General features: G+C 56.9%; 1 protein-coding gene across 1 annotated transcript in view; it reads left to right on the top strand.

The window, feature by feature from the left end:
- The first annotated feature begins 445 nt into the window (after positions 1–445).
- The window catches only part of LOC105521003, an 11,904-nt gene continuing 11,014 nt past the window's right edge, over positions 446–1,335 (top strand). The window contains 3 exon segments of the mRNA XM_011955023.1: positions 446–624; positions 718–819; positions 1,093–1,168. Coding sequence (XP_011810413.1) covers positions 1,094–1,168 — 75 coding nt within the window. The 5' untranslated portion in view covers positions 446–624; positions 718–819; position 1,093.

Raw genomic sequence — 1,335 nt, 5'->3', positions numbered from 1 at the left:
AATGCGGCAGGGTCTGGTCCTGGAAGAGCCAGTGGGACAGAGCCCCTGTGGGTGGGGTGGACGGTGCGATTCTTGGTCCAAGTCTGGGGCCTAAGCTGGGTCCCCACAGGAGGAGGGCTCACCAACTCAGACTTCAGGTGCGGTCACTGATGGTCGCTGGACCTACTGGACACATGGGGTCCTTCGTCTGGGAGTGGAGCGGGGATCCCTCTGCCCTCAGGCAGTTGTGGAAAACGAAGGAGCCCTGGAGGGCTGCCTGGAGGGTGACGATCATCCCTCCTGGTCAAAGGGGCTGGGGGACTGGAACCCTCCCACAGCGTCCCATTCTCTCTATCTGATTCTCTAGAGGCCTTATCCTCCCTTTGCCCTGAGTATTCCTGGCAGGGACGGTCCCCCTGGGTGTTCTCTAGGACTATGGCCCCAGAGTTCTCTTGTTCTTTCTTGATGACCCAGGAAAACAAAGTCCCCTCCTGTACTGACAGCTGGGAATTGTGGTGTCTGCCATCCTCCACCTGTGACGGGGTCTCCACGAGCACAGAGGCTGCTCTGGAGTCAATAGATCATCTTTTCCCCAAACCAAACTGCTTGGCTGGTGTTGTTCCTGAAGCGGTTTCACTGGCCAGAGTGAGTGAGAATTGGGGCAGAATGAAGCAGTCACCAGATGTCTTGCTTCTTACAGAAAACTGAGTATCTTCTTGGTTTCTGAACGATCCTAAGAGACATCCGGTCCCTGACTCCACCTGCCTCCAGGTGCCCAGAACAGCCCATCGTGGGCCCTTCACCCTCAACAAGTAGACATTGTTTGTCCTGCCGAGGCAGGTGTGTGTCCGCCTTGGGGTGTTCGAGGACAATGGGCCTCTCTGTCCAGGTCCCCGTGTGCTCAAGTCCTCAGGAAGGAACCCACCAGTGGATGGAGGACTCCAGAGATCCAGTCAGGGGTGGGGCCGCTTAGTCTGGCCCCTTGTCATCTGGGAGGGGTGGTGGAATGGGGCTCACCAGACTGGAGTGTGTCTGGCAGTGCAGTGGGTATGGTTCGGCTGTGCTCTGGAGATCTCGGGTGCGGCAGAGCCTTTGGATGACTTTGTCTTGCAGGATGGAGATGGATGAGGACCCGGATACCCTGCCTGGCCAGCGGCAAGGCAACATCATCATTACTAAGCATGAGCAGGTACAGGTTGGGCCACTCCCTCAAGGGAGGCAGGACCTTGCCTTGGTGGATGGTGCATGTGTGTTGGAAGGTGGGATGGGCTGCGGACGGGAATGTGTGTTTGGAGCTAATGAATTTCATCTTTAGGAACTGTCTAGCTTGAAATGCCTGTGCAAGCAGGCAACTTG

Source organism: Colobus angolensis, unplaced genomic scaffold (genome assembly GCF_000951035.1).
Source record: "Colobus angolensis palliatus isolate OR3802 unplaced genomic scaffold, Cang.pa_1.0 Scaffold392, whole genome shotgun sequence".
In the NCBI taxonomy this organism is placed as follows: domain Eukaryota; kingdom Metazoa; phylum Chordata; class Mammalia; order Primates; family Cercopithecidae; genus Colobus; species Colobus angolensis.
This window is presented reverse-complemented; position numbering and strand designations above follow the sequence as displayed.